This window comes from Plectropomus leopardus, chromosome 12 (assembly GCF_026936395.1).
Source record: "Plectropomus leopardus strain MGB_pleo_1.0 chromosome 12, ASM2693639v1, whole genome shotgun sequence".
Lineage (NCBI taxonomy): Eukaryota > Metazoa > Chordata > Actinopteri > Perciformes > Serranidae > Plectropomus > Plectropomus leopardus.
The window spans coordinates 9,046,959-9,073,675 of NC_142187.1; the positions used below are offsets into that span (position 1 = coordinate 9,046,959).

The 26,717-nt window shown below is 38.2% G+C and overlaps 1 protein-coding gene across 8 annotated transcripts in view; it reads left to right on the plus strand.

Moving 5' to 3' along the window:
- The window catches only part of LOC121951317 (disco-interacting protein 2 homolog C), a 224,121-nt gene that overhangs the window by 154,727 nt on the left and 42,677 nt on the right, over window positions 1–26,717 (plus strand). For all 8 annotated transcript variants that reach the window (XM_088085027.1, XM_088085029.1, XM_088085028.1 and 5 more), the window contains 6 exons: window positions 2,191–2,310; window positions 4,177–4,374; window positions 14,582–14,673; window positions 19,718–19,828; window positions 23,101–23,224; window positions 26,167–26,276. In XM_088085027.1, coding sequence (XP_087941153.1) covers window positions 2,191–2,310; window positions 4,177–4,374; window positions 14,582–14,673; window positions 19,718–19,828; window positions 23,101–23,224; window positions 26,167–26,276 — 755 coding nt within the window. The remainder of the gene's footprint in view (window positions 1–2,190; window positions 2,311–4,176; window positions 4,375–14,581; window positions 14,674–19,717; window positions 19,829–23,100; window positions 23,225–26,166; window positions 26,277–26,717) is intronic.

Genomic DNA, 26,717 nt, shown 5'->3' on the forward strand with positions numbered 1-26,717 from the left:
TTAAAACACGGAGAGGATTTAGTCATCTTTGTATTATGTTGCTCACTATGAGTCTTGTGCATTTTGTTTTCAGAGATTTAGACTTTTAAATTTTTGAGGATTTAATGTTTCATTTATAGTCTGGGAGGGATTTCTTTTGCCCCATTTATCTTGTGTTTAGGGGATTTCACTCCTATTACTGACCTACAAAAAAATAACATTTGCAATTTATGATCACATTCACACTCAGTTTGCACCAGTAAAATGTATTTTATTTTTGATCAGATTCTAGCGATCATCAGTGTTATTTTTATGCTTCATGGCCAGAGGCATTATGTTTTCGGGTTGTCAGTCCGTCTGTCTTGTTCTCGTGAATGTCAAATCTAAAGAATGCCTAGAAGGAATTTCTTGAAATTTGGCACAAACGTGCACTTGGACTCAAAAATGAAGGGTTTGCTGTTTAAAGGTCAAGGTCACTGTGACCTCAAAAAAACACGTTTCTAGACATAGCTCAAGAGTTCCTTTGCTAATTATGACAAAATTTCTCACAAATGTGTAACAAAATTATGGAGTGATATCAATTTCTATCCAAAAGGTCAAAGGTTGACTCCACCGTGGCATGGTAATGTTCTGCAAAAACCGTCTGGTAATTAATCATCATCATAAATCAGGAACAGAAGGGGAGACATTTGGTTAGATACTGAATTGGTGGCACTAATCTTGGATGTCCACCTTGAAACTGTGTTAAATGTACAGATCTTCTGTGCCGCCAGGTAAAGAGGTTTGTGATGAAGGTTTTAGAATTTGTAGCTTCTCTGCACCAACATCCGTATTTGAACATTGTCAACTGTCACGGCTACATATGAGTCTCGACAAACATGTGAACTGCAACTGCAACTTAAGTGGTTGGCGCAGGCATGCAACTGCAAGGTGGTAATTGTGGTTACTGATTATTTTTTATTTTATTAGATTTTTTTGTTCAAAGCAGTTATTGTGCCTCCTTTTTAAAGCTGTTTTTGCTTCTTTGTTTTTTTGTTTTTTAGCACCTTGTCTCTTGCTCTTTGAGTATATCCTTTATTATTATTATTATTATTATTTATTTGAAGTTTCAAGGCAATTTTTGTGATATACTAATTCTGATTTCTGCTTCATCTCACCCTGGCTACTTTAGCAGAAACTCCCAATATAAGACATTGTTGGTGGACATTAAAAAGTGTTCAGAATTTTAGAGCAGAAGCAATATTAGATATTAAATCAATACTGACATAAGTGGAGGCACCCAGTAGCTCACCTGCTGCATGCTGTTCCCTCTCTTTCTGCCTTTTACACAGCTGTCCTTTATTATAAAGGTAAAAGCCCATAAAACAATCTTAAAAAAATACTGACATGAGTGAATGAGTCTTTACATTTTGGCAGGTGAAATAAGGCAGATACATGTCCATCAAAGTTGAAAATGTTTCTACTTAGTACTTACTTATTTTGCATTCAGTATGAAGACACTGTCTGAATGTTCAGATGTGAAACAGTCCAGCACTGAAGAATGAAAGAAAAAGAAAGAATTCATGTAAATGTGGCATGTCGCCTTTGTTTATTTAGTATGTGTTCAGCCACAAAGATTTCTTCACCGTGGCTTGGTGGAGACAAAAATAGAAAGCTCACCAGAGGACTGACTGAGGGACTCCTGACTGTTGCATCCAGAGACACACATACTCTGCCTCCACAGGATTTTACAGTGCACTGATTTCTTCGTTTGCCAACGTTCACTTGCGTCTTTGGCTCACCCAGCTGCCCCAAACAAGTCTGCCAAAACATCTATTTGCCTTCACATCTCAGCGCTTAGACTTCATCCCACCTCTCCGTCTTACAGCTACACACTCTATTGGGTTTAAAATCAGCCCTGAATGAAAGAGCAATTTGTACCTCATCCCGTATGCCGTTTTCACGTCTCTGCCATCACAGAGTGTCATGTTCAGCGGCAGCTCCGCTGATTGCTCACTCGAGGACAGCATGCTACTTTGATGTAGATTTAAAACTTGTGGATGTTTTTATGTGTCAGGGGTGCACTCAGGATATCGCTCAGTAGAAAGTGACGACTACTTCAACACGCGCACCTGTGAGAGCACAATAAGTAATTCGGTGTAGGACTTACATTAATGTGTGTGTGTGTGTGTGTGTGTGTGTGTGTGTGTGTGTGTGTGCGATCCTCTGCAGGTGTTCCAGTCAGCAGTAGAGTTTCAGCCAAAATCCAGCAACTTGTCAACACCCTGAAGAGACCCAAACGACCGCCGTTAAGAGAGTTCTTTGTGGACGACTTTGAGGAGCTTCTGGAGGGTAACAACTTCACTCCTTTTATTTTGAAAAATATTTGGAGCGAGGTCTGACAAGTCTTTTTCTAAAAAAATAGTTGTGCTCTTTTTGTTGTTTTCTCTCTTTTATGTCATACAACAGTATATCATTTTGTTTGGTGATTGGTTACTTATTGTGAAGCTGTAGGCAGGGGTAGAAGAAGTACTCAAATCTTGTGCTTAAGTTAAAGTAGCAATACCAGTGTTTATACTCTCAAGACCCAAACACACCACACCAACATCAGAGAACTGGCGACAAAAGCCATCTGCCACCGCCTCAAGTCATGGGACTTGGCCAAAAAGGTGCACATGAACCCATCAAACTGACTGTCAATATGCATGTACGTTCTGCGCCTGCGTGAGAGGAAATAAATGTCCATACCAGCAGACGGCAGTTGTCTGTAATCGTCATTCCAACAGGGAAACTGTGAGAACGTCTTGACGCTTGTTAGCCAGTTAGCACATTGAAAACACAATCAAGTGTTGAAAGAACAAATCATATTTACCGTGCGCCAGTGAGCAGTAACACAAACAAAAGAAAGCCTGCTTGGGCCGACTAGAGACAACTAGAGCGGACCAGGGCAGACATGTGCTAACCGTGCAGGACACCTCACACCGACTAGGGTTTGTCAGGGCCTAAGGAATATTTTACAACAAAGAAAAAAAAAGTGGTGAAACAGTGGCATTAACGTAGATTGAGAAGTTTGGAGTGTTTGCAAGTTTTTGAATTATACAGTAAATTATGTATACTAAAGATTTTGCTGACCATTTCTTAATGCACACTATACAATGTTAAATAATGGATATTTTTTCTGATATTCTGTTAATATAACATCTTTGAACACACTCATGAAATTTGTTTGAGTTTTGTCATCCATCACAGTGAGCATCAGCCTTCCACTCATTTTGCGGCTCACAATGTTTTTCAGTGGTAATTCCATTCAAGTGCAGATTGATTTCAAATGTCTGGACTACACAACAAAAATGTAACCTTGATAAAAATGAGACTTAATGTTCACTGGGATGGTTGCCAGATCTTATCCAGGTTCCATGAGTCACCAAATAGATTTTTCCACTGTGCATAGATAAATGGGAATCAATGGCTGCCTGACACAATAAACAGAATTGTCTAAGATCTGTAAAAAACTGTTTTACAGGACATGAAGGTCTTAAACACACAACCAGTGGAGTTCTCCTTTACAGTGTCACAGTTCTCTAAGTTTGGAAAAGGCTGATGACAATTACGATGCTGCTGCTTCTGTTAGTGGTATCAACAGCAAAAATGACGCCAGTAAAAATCAGATTTTTACACGTCATTGCACATTCCAGAAAGATTGAAGCATCAACCTTTACTTTATTTTGGTGCCTTGCACCTCATTTTTAGATGTTCAACATTAAACATTAAAAAGCAGTTAAAAAGCTGGAAAAAAATCCACACAACTAAATCACTCGAGCCAAATTTGTGAGCGTTTCACTCCCTAATGTCTACTGTGGCAAAGACAGAGACTAACTGATGAATATTTCTTTTTGTTTCCAGCATCAAGCAGAGCCAGAAGTTAATTCATAATTTAGGCATGAATAACAAACGTTGGAAAGACTGCGCTTGCTTTAGTGTGCCACAAAAATGATATCAACCTGATATTTTGCTTGATTAAAAGCTTGATTCCTTTCGATGATGAATCACTGTGATACACAATAATAACACATGGAATAAATGCTTATTTATTTTTTTCATGCCCGCTCTCATCATTAACATGAAGAAATGCACTCATAATTAGGAAAACATAAACTTGTTACCTACAAATATGAAACAAACAAACTGTCATTCTCCTCTTCTGTTCTCTTCCTCCAGTCCAGCAACCAGACCCCAACCAGCCCAAGGCAGAGGGGGCCCAGATGGTGGCCATGCGGGGTGAGCAGCTGGGTGTGGTAACCAACTGGCCCCCGTCACTGGAGGCGGCCCTGCAGAGGTGGGGCACCATCTCTCCGAAGGCCCCCTGTCTCACCACCATGGACACCAACGGCAAGCCGCTCTACGTGCTCACCTACGGTAAGCAGAGCCTCACCTCACACTGATCGGGTCAGGGGCCACATGGGGGTCACTAACGGATGGTTAAACATTATTTAGCTGTAAAAATCAATTGTCAGGAGTACTTTTGTAATTTTTTTCATGATATAAATGACTGGTAGCTTTAGGGGGCAACTGAAAGAGGGGTGGAAGAGGTGTTGAAATATTTGAATGTAAAGTCAGGTGTTACTTTTTCAATACTTAGACTATAGACATGATATGATTATAGATATGATAAACACAAGCATATTCTTCAAAATCTCACTTTTGCACTGAAGAAAAAAGCTAAAAATGAGGACAAATACAATAGCTTTTTCTAAATAACATGTATAAAGTTTTGGTTGAATTAGGATGTTTGTCATCAGAAAATAATGCCAGCTTTCACTTCTTGACAGTTTTCAATCTGTAGTTTTCAGTATATTTCTGTTTGTATAGTTTAATACATTTCTATAATATGAACTGGGGCTGTGTTTGATAATTAGTCTACAATAACAAAATATTTTGGATCAAAAACATAAATCTAAACCTGCTTGTTTTGATCAGTGACCAACATTTAACAGCCAATAATGCATGTAAACATATCTGACAGCCCACACAACCCCAAATTAGTCATCACCATATAAAATTCTTAATGTAACATTACATACTGACCAATACCAAAAAATGTCTTGTATGTAGTAAAATATTAAATGTAGTATATTAATACAGCAGGTTTTTCCTCCGACCTTCTTCCTGTTTTTTCAGCACATATGTTTGCTCCCACAAACCGATTAACTGAAGCACCAAACAATGTTTAACACCCGCTGTGTGAACATAATTATTCTAATGGCAGCCAGACAGAGTGCTAAGCACATTAGCAAAGTGTGAAAAAGACACTTTCAAGAAAGCTGCTCTGCTACAGAGGGAGAGCACGTTTTTTGTTTGTTTTTTTATCCCAAAGGCCCAGATTTTCTGAATATATTTTTTAAATGAACATTTTTAGGAATATTTCCTGAGTGATTCACATGACAGTCGGTGGAGGTCATACTTGGGTTATTTTGAAAACTTTTGTACTGACAAGACTGGAAGCCTTCATTCCTATTTTATTGTTAAGCCATTTACTTGTATTTGTAGAAGTCTTGGCTACAATATGTGAGTTTTTTCAGTCTCCACTAATTCCACAACTTAAGTTTGGCAGAGATACAAACATCAGATACCACTAATACTTTCTTACTCAAATGAACTGAGGCTACATTCAAACTTCTGCATAATATGCCATTGAATAAAGCTGTCACAGAGCTACACCAGAGCTGACATGCCAAAGAGTAATAACACATCAAGGCCACCATGGCTATGGAGACCATAAGAAAAGTGATAGTAAAGGTGTGGACCTGACCCACCGGAACCCAACTTTGCATGCATTAATCTTCCCAAAAACTCATCAGAGGGTCCAATGGTAGGTAGACCAGTTCATAAATAGTTCAGATAGGGTAATTCTTGTCATTTTTCCTTCACTTAAAAGATAATAGACAGTCCTCTTGAATTAGAAGCACACCTGAGACTTGAGACTTGGGACTTGACCCGATTAGACTGGATAATTTGAACCCTTCTTGACTCAGATGAGGGTCACCAAATGGTTAAATTAGGCAGTGCTAATTGAGTATGAACCAAGTATATGTTACTGTATTGCCTGCTTCTTGCCTAAAATGTTTTCAGAAACATATTTTAGTGTCCTTTTAGCTGTAATAGCGAAAGTTTTTGAACAGGAAGTGGGCACTGTACTGTGTCCTGCACAGTGAAACTAGAGGCTGAAAATACTGAGATCAAACAGTAAAACAAAGTAGCAGTGATCAATTGTAAACCAACTTCCTGTTATTGCGTTGCATATTTCTTTGCTAAAATGCTTTGCAGGAACAAGTTTTAGCTTAACTTTTAACTGTAATATGAGATAGTTTGTTATCAGCTGGTCACCACTGAATCAAATGGATGAGTTCCCATTATTTCACCCACCAGCAGGAGTGTTTATTGGTCTGGTATGGCGCAGTGCATTCTGGCAGTTGAAGGTTTTCTACCTCTTAAGGTAGAAAACCTAGGCTCTGTAATTATAGCACCAGGCGGAGGTGATGTTCCAGTAAAACCATTTACATTACAACCATCGGTTTAACACAATCAAGTGAAAATATGTGAATGCAATTGTGCCTATTTATATGATTAAAGACTGATAGTGTTGTGGAGGTGGTAACAACAGGTGAAATTCGACACAGAACTATGAATTCCTACGCCAGAGGCAACAACTGCCTTTCATAGAAGTATAAATCCACGGTTAGTGTTCAATCTATCAGAAAACACAGTAAATGTAGAAGAAAACAAGTCTTTCACAGCCAGAAGTGAGAAGACAAACACACAGCAGGTACAAAATATTAAGAAAGAATCCAAAACATGTATCAACCGTCTCGCCTGCAGCCACCGCCCCAGCACCCTGAACACATTCACTGCAGCTGAATCACATCACGTCTTCACCCCCGCTTCAGTGCCATAGTTTAAGTCTACATTCAAATTGGAACAAACTCTTTTGTTCAGCAGCTGAAGGCTACAGATCCGAGTTATTCATCTCCCCAAACGACAGTGGAGAAAATGGTTTTGGGTCTGGAGGGTGTAAAGAGATTTAGCTGAAGTGAACAGAGCTTCTTCTCTCAGGTCCTCATGAATTTAGAGTCAGACCTCCCCACTCCACAGCGGAGAGAATGAAGTGACACCGAAAGGACATGCAAACACATATACATCAGACAGGCATGAACACATTAATGCACATGAACTCAGACTCACCATTTGAGGTTCAGAATTTAAAACGTTTTTACTCATTTTACCTAAAAAGACAGCAAGTCCCAGAATGACAGTGAAAAATACTTTAAAGTGAAAGTCTGTATTCTTGTCTTCCAAAAATGAATTATTCATCATAAAGAAGAGTTAGAATTTAGCGTGGAAGCTTATTCTTGGCCATCATCTAAATACAAAGTTTTCATCAACCAGTTGGAGATGGCTTCGGTGTTTTTATGCCTCATCATTTTTTTCTTGTTTTTGAGGATTGTCTGTACGGACTACGTCCCTACATCCATACGTATGTATGTCTCGTGAAGGCAATATCTTAAGAATGCATTGAGGGAATCTCAAAGAGACTGAGTAAAATTTGGAACAAATGTCCACTTAGACTCAGTGATTAACTGGTTAAATTGTGGTGGTCATAGTTCAAAAATCAAGGTCACTGTGACTTCTTCTGCAACAAACTTATGAGCACAATACCTCAAGAACACCTTGAGGTGATTTCATCAAATTTGGCACAAACATCCACTTGGACTTAAAGATGAACTGAATACAATTTGGTGCACAAACGTCAAGGTCATTGTGGCTCAGCTTGTATGTTGCACATTTATTGAAAACTGCGAGATTAATGTAGTGAAAAGTGCAGTATTTCCCTCTGAAAGAGAGTAGAGGGAAAGTAGAATTTATCTAAGTAAGAAAACTGTTTTGTGAAGAACAGTACTTAAAAAGTACTCGCTCACAGTAAACTCCCACACACACACAATCATTAACCCAGACTCAGTTTTATCCCCATCAACTTTCTTCAAATAGGCATACAGCTTGTGTGTGTGTGTGTGTGTGTGCGTGCGTGCGCGCACGCGTGTGTGTGTGTGTGTGTGAAAGAGAGAGAGAGAGAGAGAGAGAGTGTGTGTGTGACAGAACAAACTGATTTGTGAGGAGTGAGCTTGCAGCTGATGATGAGGTGATGTGTGCTCACTAGACTGTGAAATGTCTTCAGCCAGCACTCAGGAGTCTGCCACCAGTGAGACAACAACATGGTGAGACAGTGTGTGTGTGTGTGTGTGTGTGTGTGTGTGTGGTGTGTGGTGCGGTGCTGAATCTAAATCTCAATCTCTATCTCTATCTTCCTTTATCTTTCATTCCTGGTGTCTTTCTCTTTGATGTCGGCCGACAAGGACAAACTTGCTTTGTTTCTTCCTGTCGGGTCGTCCTCCGCCCACATCCGGAGAACAGAGAGAATTCATGATACTGAATTCTCCGACTGTCCTTAAACTCAACCCTCGCCATGCTGCACTGCAGATAACCTCACATAATTGGCAGGGGAGAAACATATTTCTATTCCTGTTTTAAAAAGTTTGGAACAAACCCAGAGTGTCTCGGGCAGCTTTGATCCTGAGTAAACAGCACTGCTGATGTTATTTATCAGCAAGTCACGTTATCGATAAAAGAGTTTGAATTTCTCTACTGCATGAGGAGGACTCAAAGTTTTAAAGTTGTGTGTGTTGTGTTTTGAACTCTTTCTTTGATTATTATTTGTGTACATCTGCCTTTTTTGGAGTGTTTTCTGTAAACTGCACATTCTGTTTTTAAAATTAGTAAGCATCTTATATAATGCCCCACCCATTCCCTTTCCAGGATTGGGTTTAATTGCAAAAAACAGTCACAATACTTCATTTGAGCGACAATTTCTTGACTGTCTCTCAAAGGTCTTAAATGTAACTTGACGAAATGTTAACTGTTGTACCCAAACATGGTATATATTAACATGGAAGTGAGCAGAGGCTACAACCAAGTCTCGCATCAGGGCTCAGCTGGAGTACACAAGTCTGAGTCAGTGTGGACTGGCGGTGCAGCAGAGTAAATTTGGCTGGGTTGGACCATATTCTGACTAGCATCCAACTATTTGCAGCCACAAATTAATCACTCAAAAAGGTATAGTAAGTGTGAGAAAATATATTTTGTAAAGGCCAACTTCAGTGCGCTCTCTCTCTCTCAGTCATATACAGTTTATGGCTCTCTGGAACTGCCTGCAGGCTGAGTAAAGGCCGAACACCACTGCTTCTTGACTCTAATTCATCTAATACTGCCAAGGCAAACATTTTTATATGATTTATCACTAAAAAGAAATCAACTCTGCAAACCGATATCTGGAGCGTCTATGTCGCCTCTGCCACCTGTTATGAAAGCAGCCCCAGCACGCTCCACATTCTAGGAAGCTTTTATATGAATACTTTATCAGTATATTATAAGGCAAAGGCAAATATTATTAATATATGTTGTCAGTTGGTCATATCATGGATGCTTATATGAAATAGTCCAACCCAAGCTGGGGTGCAATTGTCCATTGTGTTTTCTTTTCTGCCTTCCATTGATGGCACTTTTCAGGCTGGCAAACAGAACCAGTTGGTTGAATTGGACCTGCAATGTCAGCATTTCCTTTTCTAGCTCAGAGAAGTTTCTTTTCTTGGCCGTATTAGGCTTCTTCACATTGAAAACTCTTTAAACACACCTAAATCCAGGATTTATTAGGGTGGGGTATGTTTATGACGACTGTTTTCAGTGGCTGCATTTATAATCAGCTGGTCATTCATGAACAGCGAGATAAGAAGGTTTCATGAATCATATGTGAACCCTGTTTTAGGATGATTTCTGTACTCAGATCTGAGCTGTTTTTTGTGTTAGAGTGATAAATGAAGGCCAACGACAGATGTTATTATGCGATATATTACAATGCAGTACAACGCCATCCAATATAATATGACATAGTACAAAACTACATGATATGATATTAAAATGAACGATATATTGTATAAAGCATTATTATGCAATACCATATGATTCAGTTCGAAATTATTTAATACAACAATGTAAAATACAATAAAGCACAGCACGATCACACACAGTTAAATACTATACCATATCAAATACGAGACAATATAACACCATGCAGTATTATATGATACAATGATGCTGTAAAAATGGTACTTTACTATACAACAGGATGAAGTTTATCACAATGTCATACAATACCTGATAGGACTGGGCAATATTTCGACATTATATTAATATAGACTAGATATTATGTTTTATTTTGGATATCATAATATTTTACGTGTTGTCTTTTGCTTGTTTTAAATGCTGCAAATTGATGTTATTCTTTTTCCTTACTCGACATTTTTTTACTATTCTATTCTTTGCCTTTACCCACTTAGTTATTATTTCCACATTACGAGTGTTTATTTACTAAATAATATTTACACATCTAAATGTGTAAATATTTTGTAAAAGCACCAAAAGTCAACCCTACTGTTTCGTCACAGTATCGATATCGAGATATTTGTTAAAAAAATATCATATTTGAATTGCCACATATTGCCCAGCTCTAATATGATGTTATGTGACATCACACATTCAAGGCTGTATGTTACAATACGCAAAATAAGACAAAATTCAGTACCGATTTTACAATCATTCATAAAAAGAAAATTGACGGTGATCATCAAATATAATTTCTATAGTTGTTTGGCTTAAAGGTTAAAGATGTAATCACAAAAGCAAACTGAAAGGTTAAAACAGCCCATTTCTAAAAGTGCCGTTTGGAAAGAGAGAGAGAGACAGGGTAAAAAAACACCCTAAGTATGTCTGAAATCTTGTCCCAGTGCAGAGATGTTCTGTCATCCTTTTGTCAAACAAGAGTTCAGTATGTGACCGACTGCCTCTCACAAAGAATCACTTTTGTCTCTGTTTTGTTCTTGGAGTCATTTTCTCAGAGTAGCTGCTGCTCTCAAATGGCAAATACGTAATTTCAGAACAAAAGTGCCCTTTTCAATTAAATTAAACTAGATGATTGGGCAGTTTCCTGCTCCTCTCCTCGGTTACAGCGGATAAAAGGCTATTGGATGAGCCTTTCGTGGCCTGGTTGAGTAATGTCATCCTAAAAAAAAGAAAAAAGAAAAGAAAACAGACCCCAGCTTTGCACAGAAACACTCTGATTACATCTGCAGCTCTGTGATTTGGACTCGTCTGCTGGTCAGCAGCAGAGACACTTTCTAACATGCCAGCAGGAATCCTCTCCTCTGATTGTTGGACATGTTTTTTCAGACGAAGGATGGCTGGCTGTCACCTCCAGGGTGCCAACTATTGCTGCTGAAGTGCCCCGAAAGTAGGCATCCTCATCCTAAAACATATTCAGGGTCACTGCAGAAGTTTCTACACAAGTTTTCGTTTCCTGTGTTTATAACAGTTTCCTGATACTCATCAGTGGAATTAATACTCAACTGTCCTTATAACTATGACTTGCTTTACATGATCAGCCTTTTTTTTCTTTCCAATGGAGAAAGCATCAGCAACTTGTAGGGCAGCGGTTCATATCCTGAGTGTCAGGATGACTCTAAAGGGTTTGCAAACTAAGTCTGAGGAGTCATGAGATAATTGAGAAGGTAGAGGCTACACAAACTATGAGTTATATTTTCAAAGTTTTCTCCAATCTTTTCTGTGGCCAAATACTGGAGAGTTTCAGCTATTCAGGCCTCTAAAAAGGAATTAAATAAAGTAATATGAGGAGTGAACATGGATTATTTATGGTGACTTTTACATCTTTGTTTTGTTCTAAGTCTGTCTCCTTAAAGGCCTTTGCATACCAATGGAGATTTTTTTGTGTGAGTAATTTGCAATTCAAATTATTTTGACTTAATTTAAAAAAAACAAAACAAAACAAAAAAAACAAGGCAAATTTTTCTGAGCTTCTGCACCTTGAATGAATTCACCAGGACGTCATGTCACAATGTCACGAAAATAACAGACTTTTTGCAACTGTTACAAATTCATTTTACTGCTGGTATGAAACATTTTGATGCAAAATATCCCTTTTTATTTATTTGTCACCGTCCCGGTGTGCAGGAGGTATTTTCTGTAGGAAAAAAAGTCTGATAAACCCACTGTACGCTACCTGCCCATCACCAAACAACACCAAACGACCCTGTTAGAGACTTAGAAACAGAGCTGTAAGCAGAGTCATTGTTGGACACAAACATGAAATGAATTATGTTGCCAAGTCTCTGTCCTTAACCCATGACGTGTGCTTTCATTGGCTGTAGCTTGCCAACAAAGACCCCAGCAGGTCCAGATATTCAGTCTTTGAACAGTTCACACATGGTGCTCGAGCACTGATTTGCCTCTGATCTGAATTTGCTGCTGTTTGTCTGGGAGCTCTAAAGACTTTTAAGTGAGTCAAAACTCAAGGTAGTGTGGTGTGAACTCGGCATAACATGCAAACTTGTGGCGGTGTTACCTTTACAATCAAATCAGACAAAAACAGCCTTTTCAAACAATAATTCACAGGTCTTCAGAGAAGCAGTTGCTAGGCAGGTCTGACACATTTATTGCTTTCTAAGTTCTCCCAGCATGTCTAATGAAGCCCATCCACTTCATGCTCCTGGAAGACACAAATGGTTGTTTTTTGTGTCCCTTAACTCTGAATACATCAATTAAATTCTGCCCCTCAATTCCACTTTTTATAAGCTGTAGTCACACCTATGGTAACTGAGTGAGTGTTGCTCTGTCTTTGCTTTGCTATTTGTGTTGTTTTTCTCTCCTGTCTATTTCTCTTGCGGGATCCCAAAGCTCTCCTTTCCTTCAATTCATTAGCTCCGACAAACATCAGAAAAACCTCATTTAGTGTGAAAAACAATGAGGAATTCACGCCGGATTGCTCATGCATAATATCTGCATCTGCTGGTGTGAATTAGCGGGGGAAAAAAAGCAAAGGCTGGAAATTGATTCTTTTGTTGTGAGTTACTGCATTAATGAACAGAGGTAACCTCGCCTGGTGGGTAAATGAAACTGATCGGAAAGATTAGATAACATTATATATAAATAGTGATATCTAAAGCAGCAGTTATTTTGACAAATACCTTCTGAGAAATTAAATAATTCTCTAGGTGTTTTTTAAAATCTTTTCACTTGTTTCTTTTTAAGAAGAAGTAAATGGTCCATATTGCCTGAAGCTGCATGAGCACTGAAACTAAAACTAATTACATTGGTCAAGATACCAACATGTCTTTATTACTATAATTATATACTGATGTGGCCTGTATGACTTCCTGTAATGTGTTGTGGTTGTGTCTCTGTGTGTTAAGTGTAACATGGATTCAATTACTCCACAGACGTGAAGCAGCTCTGGTTTGCTGAATGTTATGAAATCTGTGTGATCATCTCCATACCAGTCCACCCACGAGGTGAAATAATGTGCTGTAACGCTGTGTCATGTCAGTGCGGTAATTTCTTGCATATGTCAACTCATGATGTCATCTTTTGTTCCACCATGCAGTCATAAGAAAAAGTCCAACAAAGAGATGTGTTCTTTACATAAGAAGCTGAAATGTTACCTGACAATCACTTTGATTTCTTTGTCACATTTTTATGCCTCCAGACAAACAACATCAGTGGCCGGAGACATTGTGTTTTCAGTCTGTCCATCCATACGTCCGTCAGTCTGTCCAATTGTACATCCCGTTGTGAACGCAATATCTTAAGAACGCTTTGACAGAATTTTTTTCAGATTTGGCACAAACCTCCACTTGGACTCCACGACGAACTCATTAGGGTTTAGTGGTCAAAGGCCAAGGTCACTGTGACCTTGCATACTTATCATTCACATGAACATGATTTTGAGTCAATTTATTCATATTTGGCACCAACATCCACTCTAAATCAAGGATGATCCGAATCAAGTTTTGGTGGTCAAAGGTCAAGGTCACTGTGATCCCATCTGTCACATTCTTGGAAATGCAAGATATCTCAAGAACCCCACAGGGGAATTTCTTCAAATGTGGCACAAATGGCCTCTTGAACTCAACAATGAACTGATTAGAGTTTGGTAGTCAAAGGTCAAAGGTGACCTCAAAAACCTGTTTTTTTTGCCATAACTCAAGAATCCATAAGCTTATTATAACAAAATTTGACACAAATGTCTAATAAGATAAAATGATGATGTGATGGCATTTTGTATCCAAAAGTTAATGTTCTGCAAAAAGCACGTTTTTGGCCATTATTCAACATTGATCATAATCTCATAACTCAGGAAAAGAAGGAAAGACTTTTGTAGAGACTGAATTGAAACTGAGGTGATTGTATAAATCATCTTCACTGCTAGGGGAAAGATTTGGGCAAAGCATCTATGTTTTCACAGACATGGATAAAAAAAACTTTTATTGTGACTTGACTGATTCACACAGTCATACAACCAGGAGACAGAATGTCTAGTTTATAAATGAGTCAGGTAACTACATTTGCCATTTCAAATGCTCTACAGAGAACAGTGTGGTTTTCTCTTAACTACCTGTATGCTTTATATAATTTTCTAATATTTATTATTCTTATCTGCTTTTAGGAAAACTGTGGTCCAGAAGTGTGAAGGTGGCCTACAACCTGCTACACAAACTGGGAACCAAACAGGAACCACTCGTTAGACCTGGAGACCGGGTAAGTGAAAAGAGAAAAACAACAACAACAACAACAACAAAAACTGATGATACTGTGATAGAGAGAGCCAGAGCAAGATGATGAGGAAAAAAACAAAAAATAGAAAGAATAAGTGGTGACCAAAGTTTGGAGTGATATCCAAACTTAAGGCTCAAGAGTTGGACTTGAACTTTTTACTTAAAGATGTGAATGCTTTGAGATCTGACAAACTGAAAACTTGCCTTGACTTTAGACTTAAAAATAAAGACTGTGAAGTTTTGACCTAATGAAAATATGGCACAGAGCTGGTCAAGATGAATCTTTGCAACCTAACGTGATGCATAAGATGAGGAAAAATATAGCTGGAGTTCATTGTGGTTGTAAAATCCTGAAACAGTGAAAAGGTGAGCATTGCCACAGTTAGATAATAAGACGCTGCATAGCATTAACTGTATCGGGTATGCATAGCAACATAAAACAATGTTGGGGAAGCTGTGGTTCAGCAGGTCAGGTCAGTGTGACTGAGACATCAAACTCCACATTGCACCAGCGCATTGCATGGTAGGTAGGAGTCGACAGACGACAGATTATCAGCCTGGCAGATTATGGGAGTTAATCTTTGGCATTTTGCCAATTATTTGCACCTGTATTTTATTCAAATGTTTGCTAATAAAGTTACTTACTGAAAACGTGAAAACGTGTGAATATCCAGAAAAATGCCCCTGTTACCCTGATGTTTACAGTTTTCACAGGAATAGATATCTTTGGATGTAAGCAGTTTGAATTAGATAAATTGCTGTTGAAGTGTTCAAATGTAATTTCCAAAATATTTTCAGTAACACAAACAAATGTAAATTTCAAAATCACTTTCACTCATCATTAAATAGGGGGAACGCAAACAAAACCAAACTATCTCTGAGACTGCATATCAGTAATAGTGAAGGAGGATGTTTATTTTTGCTAATTTAGGTGAACTGACCCTTTAACAAGAGTCCGTTAAAATAAAAAACACCAGACTTTTCCTGCGTCGCCTCTTTGGTTTCTGTCTGTATTAAAACATCACAGAGCAGCTTGGTAAAAAAAAAGAAAAACAAGCAGTTTACTGACATCACCTCTCAGGAGTTTTGGGTACCGGCCAAAGATCCTTGGCGACTAAACACATGGCCATTACTCAATGTTTTAAAAATGGATGCATGTGTAGTCCTTCCTTCCTTTCTGTCAGTATAAACATCACATCACACTCAGGGCCTCTTTAACCAGCGCTCCGCATGCCTCCACATATGAACAGACGATCACACTGAAGTGGAAAAAGGTTCAGTAATAGTCCCACATGTGTCTGCTGTCATGTGACACCACCAGCATCTGTGTTCTCCTTCTCTGTGTCCCTCTTTCATCTTTATTATAAGCTTCATTTCCCGCTCAACTGGAGACTATGTCAAGGCTGGCATGATGCCACTGTGTGTTTGTGTGTGTGGTTTTTTTAATGTATCTCAGCCTGAAGGGTGTGTGTTTTAATCACAGTATCCCCCACCCCCCAACCCCCCACTGAGAAATGATACAAAAGTTGTTATTTTGTGAATTGGGGTTGAGTCATTTTATATGGAAACACAGTTTGGGGAAGTGATCCAATAAAGTATCAAATATGGTTTGTGGAGGTGATGCGACTTTCGAAACCAAGAAATGTTTCAGTCTCAAGCAACTGCATGTTTGTTTTCATTTTTTGTCGACTTAAAGGATTTATTAATGGTGTCATAAAATATAAGGGGGTTATGGTCTTGTTCCAAAAGCAGGAAATAATGCATTTTCCCAGCTTTACCTAATCGATGAAAAGTAACACACTCACACACACACTCACACACACACACACACACACACACACACACACACACACACACACTCACACATACACATACATACACACACGCACACACACACACACACACACACACACACACACACACACACACACACACACACACACACACACACACACACACACACACACACACACACACACACACACACACACACACACACACAAAAATCTCTAGGTATATATCTATTCATTATTTATAGAATTATATTCTAAAAAAAAAAACTTCACAACAATTAGAAGGGTCATTTTGAAAGTAATACTGGCAATCTACACACTTTGAGCTGCATTTTAACTATATCTTGTTTTTTATTTTATTTAATATTTTAGATATGATGGATAGTGATCAGTGCTATTAGACAAACTTATCATACAATATTAAACCAGAGCAGTACAAAATGGTGTCTTAGCAACAATTTTAATGTCATTTTGACATCCCTGTGTTTTGTCATCCACTGAGTATAATGAAATGAAAATGAGTGAATGAATGAAAAAGTTCTAAATTGAATTTAACATTAGAACTTCAAAAGATAAAGTCATCATTCATGACAAAGGTAGAACATTATACAAATTACTGTTCACAATAACTGACTAAAGATATTGGGGAATTGAGGTGAAATTTGTAAATAATATTACAATACAGTAATACAATATAGCAAGTCAGCAGCCACAAATTTTGGGGTCATAGTGAAACGATAACCAGGCAAAAATCAGTAAGCCAGTCTGACCTCTTGATAAAATCCAGGTATTTTAATGAATACTTCAATATCAGGCATTACCTCTGTTAAGTGTTTATACTGTATAACACTGTGGAATCTGTGCAGCCTTATATGCACACGCAGTAACAGAGAATAAGTTCCCCTCCACTCTGTCTGGAATCATGAAACCTGAACAGCTCCAATGAGACCTTCACATGTCAACATTATTCCTGCTCAAGCATCATTACACAGCTCTCGTTCACTCAGGTGCACTTAGCTTATAGCTTCAAACACACGCACACACACACAGACACACACACGCACACACACACACACACAGCCATCCAGCCCAGTACTGTATATGGAAGCTATTAAGCAGCACTTAAGCCGAGGGTTCACCGTTATCATCAAAACATGCAACTGGAGCCAAACTGGATCCAACTTTAGCGAGCAGGAGATACAGGCTCTGCTGTGACATTGTAGAAACATGTTGGATGCTGGTTGTTTCGTTCGTGTCCTGAGCGAAAGATGGCAGATAGAAACCTTCCTCACAACAAAGTATGTTTCAGCTGAGCTTTTATGGTGCAGATATGATCTTGGGATGATTCACCAACAAGGAGGAATGCAGTGGAATGTACAGAATAAGCCGTGGAGAAGAAATTCTGATACTGATGTCAACAGTAACTGAGCTGCGTTGAAAAAGTCAGAAAAATCTAGTTCAATGTTAACTGTTTTCTACTTGTTATCACTTTAGTTGTCTTAGCATTAGCTGATTCTAGGGTATTTCGAGAGACAGAGGTGTGGACTTGACTGTCTCGAGTCACACGTTTGATGACTTGAGACTCGACTTGACAAAACAAAAAAGACTTGCAACCCAACTTAGACCTTAACACCAATGACTCATGACTTTAAGGTTTGGATTTGGAAATATTAAGAGGAACTATGTTATTGAAAAAGTGTACGCAAATAACTTCATGAATCAACAGTGTTAACATTATTCATTCCAATCAAGTAGTAGGGGAGAATAATGACGAATTAATATTATGTTTGGAAAGAAATCCCAAACTTTGGATAATTCCATTCACATACAATATAAATATGATGTGGTTGTCAACCAAAAACAAACTGCAATATGCAACTTCTAACTTTATTTGATATTAACAGTCAATCAAGACTAATATTAACATAGTTGGCAAACTAATGCATAGATAATGCTAGCTTAACAGCCAAGGAACTTTTTAACAAACTTGTATCAACAAATAAATGTAAATTTATAATACATATAAAATCTATAAATAGGCATTATATTTGTTGAAGAGCGCACTATGACTCGTTTAAGACTTGAAAGTCAAAGACTAGGATTAAGGCCTTTGAAACAATGACTTTGAAAAAATTGCTGCATACATGCACCTGCTGCAGGAAATGTAACCTTTTTTGGACATTACTACACTTACTCTGCATGTGCATTAATACCAAAAGCAGGTTCTGCAGTTCAGAAGCAGTGTGCACTTCCAAACCATGCATGCAGGGACCAGATACATTGGTAATGTATTTTTCAGGTTTACAGAAAAAAAATGAGAAATAAGTATTTACTGAATGTTTCACCAACTTTTTTTCTTAATTTATAGTATATTTCCTCAGCCCTTTTTACTATTTATTGTTCAGTTTCTCTATAACTGCGGGTTTGTTGTCATATTTGCTGCTGTTATATAACACTTTTAGTAGTTTTATGAGCTCAATACGCCAGTAAAACTGCCTGAACTGAAGGGAAATGAGCCAAAACAGAGAAGAAGATAAACAGAGAGACACTCTGGATACTGGAGAGAAATGGAGCAGTGGGAAGACAAACAGAATATTTATACGTATACTGTGCGTATATGAAAGGCAGACTGATTGAAAACAATAGAAGAAGTAGACAAAGGAAGTTATGAGGGAAGGAGTGCCAGCAGGAGACATTAACCAGATGCCCCCTGAAAGATATAGCTTTGTTCTTCTCTGATAAGACCCATCGACTGCTCGGCTCATCTCCTGGCTCTCTGGCGACTTTCTGTATCAGTGATCATCCTTTAACATCACCCATACACATGTGCGCGTACACACACAACATAGTTTTGTTTGTTTTGTTTCAATTATTTGGCAGATTCTGAATGTCTCTACTGCTTTGCCTTTTCATTCTATGGTGAAATACAAAATCTAGTCTATACAATGCCTCTGTGTTGGTTACAGATGGGTCAAAACATCTGTAGAAATGTAATGAATGTATATGCTGCCAAGCAGGTCAGGCAGACTGAAAGGTCTGATGAAGATGAAGCTGTTTATCTTACCAGCACATTAGATGATGGTGTCTTCTTTCCTTGGTCACCCATTTGTTAATGTTTCTCACTACAATTAGGCAGAGATGCAACCAACTATTTCCTGCACAAGTGTAAAAGCAGCGTGACTTTGCAATCTCCAGATATACATCTTATCTTCTCTGTCTCCCTGCTGCCTGTAGGTGGCGCTGGTCTTTCCAAACAACGACCCTGCTGCCTTCATGACGGCTTTTTACGGCTGCTTGTTGGCCGAAGTTGTCCCTGTGCCAATAGAAGTACCGCTGACAAGGAAGGTAAGCTTTCATGGTGCCGAACTTAAACCAAAGACCAAGTAGCACCTTTACCCTCTCGACCAAATATGTACGAGGGGCTCCAAAAACCAAAATGGCAATGGCAGAAATGCTGAAGCCGAGACTTAAACACAAAGGTTTCACAGTAGCATCATCCAATATTTGTACAATATGTGCCAAATACTGACAAAATTAGTCCAAAGATTGATATGTATTTCACTAAGTGTATGAACAGAATATGTTTTTCTACTCAAAATAAGAATAACATGGCACCCTTTAATTTCATTGGATAAACTTTCTAAAGTCATATGTGCTATAAAGTGTGAATAGTGACACTGTATGTCACATCATACTGAGAGGTGTTTTGTAATAATAAATGGGTTAAAAAAACTGTCATTATAATGCAATTCATTTAAGAAAATGTATTTCTGTTGCACTTTTTGCACCTTTTACATCCAAATACAACTAGTTCTGCATAAACATACTGTACAAACTGAGAAACTACGAAAGAAAACAGGAAATCAAAAGAAAGAAAAAGATACTTAGCAACAAGAAAAAAGCATCGTAAACGAATTAGTTTTGTGGTCCCTTGATTCCTTCTTTGTTTGCTTTTGCAGGAGATGCATAGTAAGCAGGCAGTCTTATTTTAAGAATAATGAGGGAGAAACACTCATTGAAAGTTAAAGAAAGAGAGAAAGTGATGGAAACTGTGTTCAGTAGTTTGAGTCAACGGTCTGACCTCAGGCACACGGAGAAGTTTGTGTTGCCATTTCGTCTTTTTCTGCATGTCAAGCGACATTAGTGAGTCGAAGAGAGGACTTGCAGCAGAGCCGAACAGCGCTAATTCACACCAGTCAATGCAGCTAATTCTTCACCGGGGGATTGTATTTAAAACATGAGTCATCAGAAGGCGCCGTGGTGAGTCATTGTGCAGCACAGAGGACACGGAGCTCTGCTGAGGTGTAATCAGAGCCAAATGTCTCTGAGGAAACATCTCTGCTGTTGCTGTTGTTGTAGGTTTGTTTGAGTCAGAGTTTGGATCGGCTGTCACTGCGCGCTGTAACGCTGTCGGGAAGGAATCAGGAGGCCAGAGGGTGCGTGTCAGAGTCAGTGGAGGTCTGAGTGTGGCTTTGTGACTTCAAGCCTTCTTCTGTATCTTTTAATAATTAATGTAAAACACATTTATAAAGTTGCTGAAAGCAAATAACAAAGAAGATTAATGATCTAATTAAAAATAGATGGGCACATAAATTAATGACTGAATAGAACAAAAAGGACCACAAACTCTTTCAAATTTAATGGGAGTTTTTCTTACATCCCTTTTTGAACCCAGTTGTAGAGTGTAAGTACATTGACTCAAGTACTGCACTTAAGTGCAATTTTGAAGTACTTGTAGTAGATAGTCAACATGGTCACCATTTATGATGTGTGTTATTTTTTACAGCATGAATTTGAAAATTTGGCTTTTGAAGAGAAACTTGAGATTAAACTCCTCAATGCCAACCAGTCATTGGATATTTTTATAAACTAAATTGCTGGTAAAAACAATTAGATATAAGGTAAAAACAATTAGATATAAGGTAAAGTGGTTCCCCAGGAAGAAAATGGCCAATGTTTTGATATCTTGTCAGTGAAGACATGTGAGTTCAGCAAGAGTGGTAGCTGGTCTGACTTTCAGGATCTTAAACATCTTTCTTAGAGAATAACCAAACACGAATACAGCAGGACAACATGGTAAAATTGGGCAAAGCATAGCTAATGTTATATAAACTGACAACGCATACAATGGAGAGTAGTAGTGAGGCAGTAGCATTTTGAAAGGAAAATTATGTTCTCAGTGTTAAACGTTGTGGGAAATGTGAAAAGTGTATTGTGTCAAATTGTGTCATTTTCTAATTGTGCATCTGTCCAAAGTAATGGTAGTTGGCGCCCAATATTTTTTTTCTCCATCTAAAAATGCCACTGCATACATTACTTAATGTCATAGCATTTTAATACTGTTAGTGAAGACTTTCTCTTCTTAGTTCCTAAAATTTCAATCTTTCTGTTTCTCTTCATCTTAATGCAATAAATACATTCACAAGACAAGCGTATGGAGCAGTGCTCTTCTCAAAAAAAAATTGAACTTTAATTAAAAAAAGGAAAGAAAAAAGTAAAAGCCACATGTCTCTGCTCCATGAAGTCATTTTTTATTTTCATTTATTCCCCATAAAATCCTGACCACTTGGAGAACACTTTTACAGTTTCATATGTTTTAGATTAAAATGACGTATTTTCATGTGACTGTACTGTAAGAAGACAGCTAATATGGATGTTTGAAGCAAAGTATCTGGCACATTTGTCTGAAGGCCATCATATATTGAAGTTTCAAAACTTGGGTTATGTTAAAACTGTAGGTAGTGTTTGCAATATGCAACAAGCAGACCTGTAACTTCATACTTGCCTCGAGGTACATTTTTAACAGACTGGAGCCGCTGCTGAAGGGATTTAAAAGTCATCCAGACACTGACCACTTGATGAACTTAGAGGGACAGAATCAAAATCGTACAAAAAAAGAGAATTTAAAAGCTGCTATATCCCTTTATTCAAATACATTCCAAAGATGTTGTACCTTGAATCTTTATCTTTAAGTACATATTTTAGCAATTTAAGGACTCATCCTTTTAAATCTTTTGCAAAATCTGTCATTTATCTTACATGAGGCTATAAATGACTCATATGCCTGAAAGCACCTCCAGCAGTTAATGAATGTAAGCCTGACCTCTGAGTGGAAATCATGGCAAATTAAATACTTTAAAGCCAGATTTACACTAAGTAGGCATTTAGATTACAAGCATATGAAGAATCTGAAAGTGAACACATTCAAACAGCTAAATGTTTTCATAAGGTTTCTACAAAGTGTAAACTTCAGCTTCAGTTTTCTGTTAGAGATGCATACATGTGAATTTTAGGATTCATTATTGGATGCTTCATACCGAAACGACCCCTGGGAGTTGTAGCTGACTTCTAATCTTTCATATTTATGTCCACAGGCTTGTGCCAGTTAGTTTCTAACACAGTTGCACTGATGATTTAGTTGGGAAAGTTTCACATCCATGCTGCCATTCAGTCACCCAATATTGTCTATAAGAAAATGAACAGGACAAGCCCTAATCTACCTCCCGCTTTACAACTGCATAGAGTAGATGAGCTGAGCAGGACCAAGAAGCAGTTATTGATTAATTACAATCCAATTCTGATGATTAATCACATTTGATGTCTCTGTCTCTGTGCAGGATGCCGGCAGTCAGCAGATTGGGTTTCTCCTGGGAAGCTGTGGAGTGACAGTGGCTCTGACCAGCGACGCCTGCCATAAAGGGTTACCCAAGAGTCCCACTGGAGAGATCCCACAGTTCAAAGGTCTCACACACAAACTCTCTTCACGCCTGTACAAATACCAGTATAGAGTGCATTTGTGGCAACATGCACAAACTCTATATGCGCCACCATTTAACATCAAGAATTAAGATCTTAGTGGGAATTCTTGCTAAAATCGACTACTTTGTCCAGCAAAAAATAGCATTTGAAAAGTTGAATTTTCAGCATGTTTGTGCTCATGTGTTAGTGTACAGAAGCAAAAACATCTCACTAGCATATCAGTCAGCTGCTTTCATAGCTAAAGACTTCATTCAACTATAAAATGCTGTTTTGACATTCATATAGCTGGATCAGCTTTTCAACTGCAGCCGTTTCTCTGTTTGAAGTTTCTCGCTCAAATATGCAGCTTTGTGCCAAGAGAAATGCAAACTGTAAATAGAAAAGATTAGGAGGTTCAACAAGTGGCTCAATCAGATATGAAGGGCTCCCATCCCCCAAATTCAAAATGCAAATTTTTTTTACAAGTGTAAAAAGTTTGCAACAAGTGAACATCCAAGAACTAAAAATGTAGCAAACAACTCAAGAAATTTGTGCATGAAACAAAATTTTCACCAGTCAGCACTGTAAAGATGGTCATATACACATTTAATAAAACAGCTAGAAAACAGACTCTAAAACAATTCTGTATGGTTGGCGTTGTGTTTTTTCCACCATAAAAAATTGTGTATATTAAGAAGAATGGTAAAAAGTCCAAATACTTGTTGTTCTCTGCGACAGAATTTACAACTGGATGTTACTTGGATGTGGAGACACTAACATGCGAGATCTGGAATTATAACATGAAGTAACAACACAAATTGTTTTATTTTATATATTTAATTTCCTTCTTTGTAAACAATTGAGTAAACACAGCAGACAACATATGAAATAATAATCTGCACTTTAATGTCTAAAATAAAAGTTTATTTATGCCAAAAAAATAAAAAATATCATGATTTCCCCAGGACAAGAGTAATGCATATCCAGGAAGCAATACTTTGTTACTTTGTAACTATGTTTAGTTGGCACCTTTCAAAATAAGATACAGTTTAAAGTGCTTTATCTAAGGAAAGAAATGCATTAGGACAATATTTAAAAAACACAATAAAATAGGAATTAGAATAGAATAGAATAAAATAAAAATATAAATGGGAAAAATATACTGGAAAGTACATTGCGCACAAACACACACACACACACACACACACACTCACACTCACACTCACACTCAGAAACCAGAGGTCAGAGTATATCGGTGCCTCTCTTGTTTCAGCACAGCTTTCCTGTGTCTCTCAGTAGGATGAATAGACAGACTGATGGCAGCAGATAGTGAGGCTGAATGACAGATGACAGAATGATAGAGAGATGCTGAGAGAGAGAGTAGAAAAAGAAAGAGAGAGAGAGAGGCAGTGAAGCAGTATTGTTAATCGATGGGGAAGCAGCTGACAAGAAGAAAGAGAGAAAGAGACATGATGAATTGAAAAAAGAGAGACATTAGCACTGAACAGACAGACAGAGAGAGAGAGAGAGAGGGAGTATCCTAATGATTAATTACGACTGTTTGCTTTTCAGTAATGGATGTATAAATAGCAACATGATGCTGCCAGATTTACTGCTCCTCATTCAGTATGGATTTAGGAGGGTGTGTGTGTGCGTGTGTGTGTGTGTGTGTGTGTGTGTGTGTGTGTGTGTGTGTGTGTGTGTGTGTGTGTGTGTGTGTGTGTGTGTGTGTGTCTCATTAAGGTGGAGTGCTCCTCTTATCGATCAGCAGGCTTTAAACTCATCTCATTCACATGGCTGATTGTTTCTTCTGTCTCACTGCCCGAGCAGCATTAATTCAGACATTAACAGCCCCTCACATCCTCAGGATTTTACATTCGCTCGTGTTCTTCCATATAAACACTGAGCAACACATCCTTGTTATAGTAATAACTTCATTACAGAAAAAAGTAAAACTTGTAGATACTTAACTTGCTTCTACTCGGTAGTAAGTAATACACAATTTTTTCATCAATTTTCAGTGACATGTGGACGGCATGCAATCAGGAACCACCAGCAATCAGATATCAAGTGCTGGATGTCCAAAATTGTTCTCAGATTCAGTGTAGAAATATAAAAAAAACAGTCTTTTTTGAGTCACAAATAACATTTTATTCCTTATTAATCAAACAAACAAACCAGTCTCAGTGAAGGTGAAAACCTTTTATCACAATGAACTGGAACTGGGGGAAACCTTATAACTTCTTCTGCAAATGTACTTTTTTCATCCAGATCCTATTTTTTTATTACTTTTGTTTTTATTCGTCACATGCTGTGCTAAAAGACTAAGGAGCACAATGAAAAGGATTCCCCATCACACCTCAAATTGGTTTGTCTTTTATAGAAGCACTACCTTTAGCTTGTTATTGTCAGAGTCATGCATCATTCCCAGGAGAACCATGTTTTTGTGAGACAGATCTCATCATCTCTCCAGTTAGACATTTTTGTTGCTGTCTTCATATAAAAACCCCTTCCTCTTCACACGCAAATGTTTGTTTTGTTACGGGTGGAGTGATCCCATGGTCTTTAGTTTACAAAACAATGTCCATGCTTTTTTGGAAACCTGCAAATAGATTCTGGTTCATGTAACAAAAGCCAATTTTTAAACTAGACTGAGAGTATAGTATAATCACAAAATTAATCTTGAGTGAATGAATGAATGAATCCAAACCCAATTCCAGCAGTCATTAAAAACTTGGTTCCAGTGGCAATCTGGTCCACATGAGGTTCAGCAGCTAAATCAGGAAGGAAGGATCAACCTATGAATGTTAAAATAAAAAAAGTCTGCAACAGTCCCAGAACCCCCAAAACACAATAACTGAAAACAATATTGGAACAGGATGGCAGAAACTTTTTCCAGACATTTGAAAACGTGGGATGTTTGTTTTGTGTCCCTGTGTTTCCAGGCTGGCCCAAGGTGCTGTGGTTCGTCACAGAGTCCAAACACCTCTCCAAACCTCCCCGAGACTGGTTCCCACATATCAAGGACGCCAATCAGGACACTGCCTACATCGAGGTAAGACACACATACACACACTGGTACAAATACTGCAGCGTGTCTCCTCTGGGGCACCAAACATTTCCACCCGTGCAGCTCCAGTCATTGCTGGTGGGTGAATGGAAATCAATGGTGCTACATGTCTTTTGGATTGGAATCAGACTGCCTCTGAGTGGATGTTTCACTGTTTCTCTGCCGTCTGCTGATCAATGTTATCATCTCGTCTGATTGATCTGAATTTACCTGATGCCCCTTTAAGCAGCTGGGCAGTAATTGCACCTGCAGCGAGGTGAAATGTCTCCTTGATTGCAGTGGGGATTGAAAAAGGCCGAAAGGAAAATGTTGAAAATGGAGGCATGATTGAAAACCGATCGACCTTTTGTTTTTAACAGAGGCAGTGTCCCAGACATCATAGACAGATGAAATTACGGCAGCTCCGAGAAATTTGTCTTTTTTTTT